Source organism: Accipiter gentilis, chromosome 3 (genome assembly GCF_929443795.1).
Source record: "Accipiter gentilis chromosome 3, bAccGen1.1, whole genome shotgun sequence".
NCBI lineage: Eukaryota > Metazoa > Chordata > Aves > Accipitriformes > Accipitridae > Astur > Astur gentilis.
In genome coordinates, this window is record NC_064882.1 from 4,670,115 (window position 1) to 4,671,722 (window position 1,608).

At 63.4% G+C, this 1,608-nt stretch overlaps 1 protein-coding gene across 1 annotated transcript; it reads right to left on the reverse strand.

Annotated features, from left to right (window-relative positions):
* Positions 1-250: 250 nt before the first annotated feature.
* On the reverse strand, positions 251-1,096 carry APELA (apelin receptor early endogenous ligand). Its single transcript, XM_049834101.1, has 2 exons — positions 798-1,096; positions 251-344 (listed from the first exon to the last, which is right to left on the reverse strand). The coding sequence occupies exons 1-2, from the start codon at positions 871-873 to the stop codon at positions 256-258; spliced, it is 165 nt and encodes a 54-aa protein (XP_049690058.1). The 5' UTR covers positions 874-1,096; the 3' UTR covers positions 251-255.
* Positions 1,097-1,608: the final 512 nt, after the last annotated feature.

Consider the following 1,608-nt stretch of genomic DNA (forward strand, 5'->3'; position numbering starts at 1 on the left):
CGAGCGAGCAGACTCGCTTATCTCCCGCTCTGCCTCGGCGAAGGCGTTTGCGGGGGGAGGGGGGGGTAAAGCGGCGGCCCTGTATTTCGAAGCAAACCGACGGAGACGAGACGAAATCCCACCCGTGGTTTGGTTTGCTTCGTCGAAACCGTCCCGAAAAGCAGGTGTGAGGCGGGAAAAGCGCGGCGAGCGCGGCCGCTGCGCCCGCCCGGCGTCGTTGGGCGAGCCGCGGGGCTGCTTACCTCGGCCGGGGGCTCAGGGGAACGGCACCCGGGAGTGAAGCGGCATGCAGCGCCGGTGGGAGCAGCCGTGCCGGTGGAGCTTCCTGCGCAGGGCCAGGTTGGCTACGGAGAGAAGGAGGGAGCTGCTGAGGTCGCCGGCAAAGTGCCCCGGTGGTCGCGGGGCGGGGGGGCGAGCGGTGCGGTCCTGCCCTGCCCTGCCCGGGACGGGACGGGACGGCCGCCGGTGCTCCCCGGCAGCAGGTTTGCAAGAGCTGCCTCCCCTGCGTCCCAATTTCTAGTCCTCCCCCCGCCACCCCGGCAAAGCTGCCAGGCCGCCGAGGCTCCCACCGCCGCTGTAAGCCGAGGGGCAGCGCGCAGACCGGGCCCGCGAAACGCGTGGCCGCCGCAGCCAGGCGACTGCGGTACTCGCCCCGGGGGGCAGAAACCCGCGTGTTGGATGCGGTTAGAGAAACACCCCGGGGGTCCCCGCGGCAAGGCACGACCCCCACCCGCCACCGGGGCTCCCCCCCCACCCCCCTCCCCGGGCACACGCGGTCACGCTGAGGCATCGCTTACCTGGCCTCTGTCCGTCGGCAGGGAGGAGGCTCGCCAGGACAAAAACCACGATGCAAAGGAGCAGCTGGAGTCTCATGTCTGCGGGCAGCCTAGATGCCCGTTCTGGTGGGAGGGGGGGGGAGGGTATGTCTATAGGCGAAAAAGGGTATAGAGTAGCCGCCCGCGTGGCTGTAAGAGGCCGGCAGCGCGGCTCACATGCCGGTGAGGGGCTGGGAGGGCGGGCGGGGGGGGGCAGCCGCCAGCGCCGTTTTCCAGCAAGGTTAATGATCAGGCAGGGGCAAGGGTCCTGGTCTGCACTGCGGGCAGTGCCTCTCTCTTCCCTTCTCCCTTTCCCCACTCCTTTTTTTTTTTTTTTTTTTTTTTTTTTTGTCACTCCCCCTTATTTTCCATAAGCAAACAATGCAGGCATGAAAAGTCCGTGTAAACAGTAGCTTCTGTCAATGCATTAGGGGCAAGGAGCCTCTTGGAACAATGCAGCGACTTCGCTTTAAATTCAAGCCAGGCAGGAAAAAAAAATATGTAAAACAAGCCCCGATGTTCCCTCCCCCATTTGCAACTGTTTAAACTTTGCATTGCCCATATTGGTCCCACATGCAGAAAGCAATGGCAGTGGCAGGAAGTGTGTGTGTGTGTGTGTGTGGGGGGGTGTCTGTGTGTGTCCCCCCCTCCCCGCCTTTGTCCCTTCTAAAAAGCGGGGGCTGGGAAGTGTGTGTGTGTGTGTCCGTGTGTCCGTGTCCCCAAGCACGGCGCTCCAAGCGTCCCGGCTGCTTTCTCTCTTTAAACTAGCTGTGAAGCTGTGGCTATTCAAAGT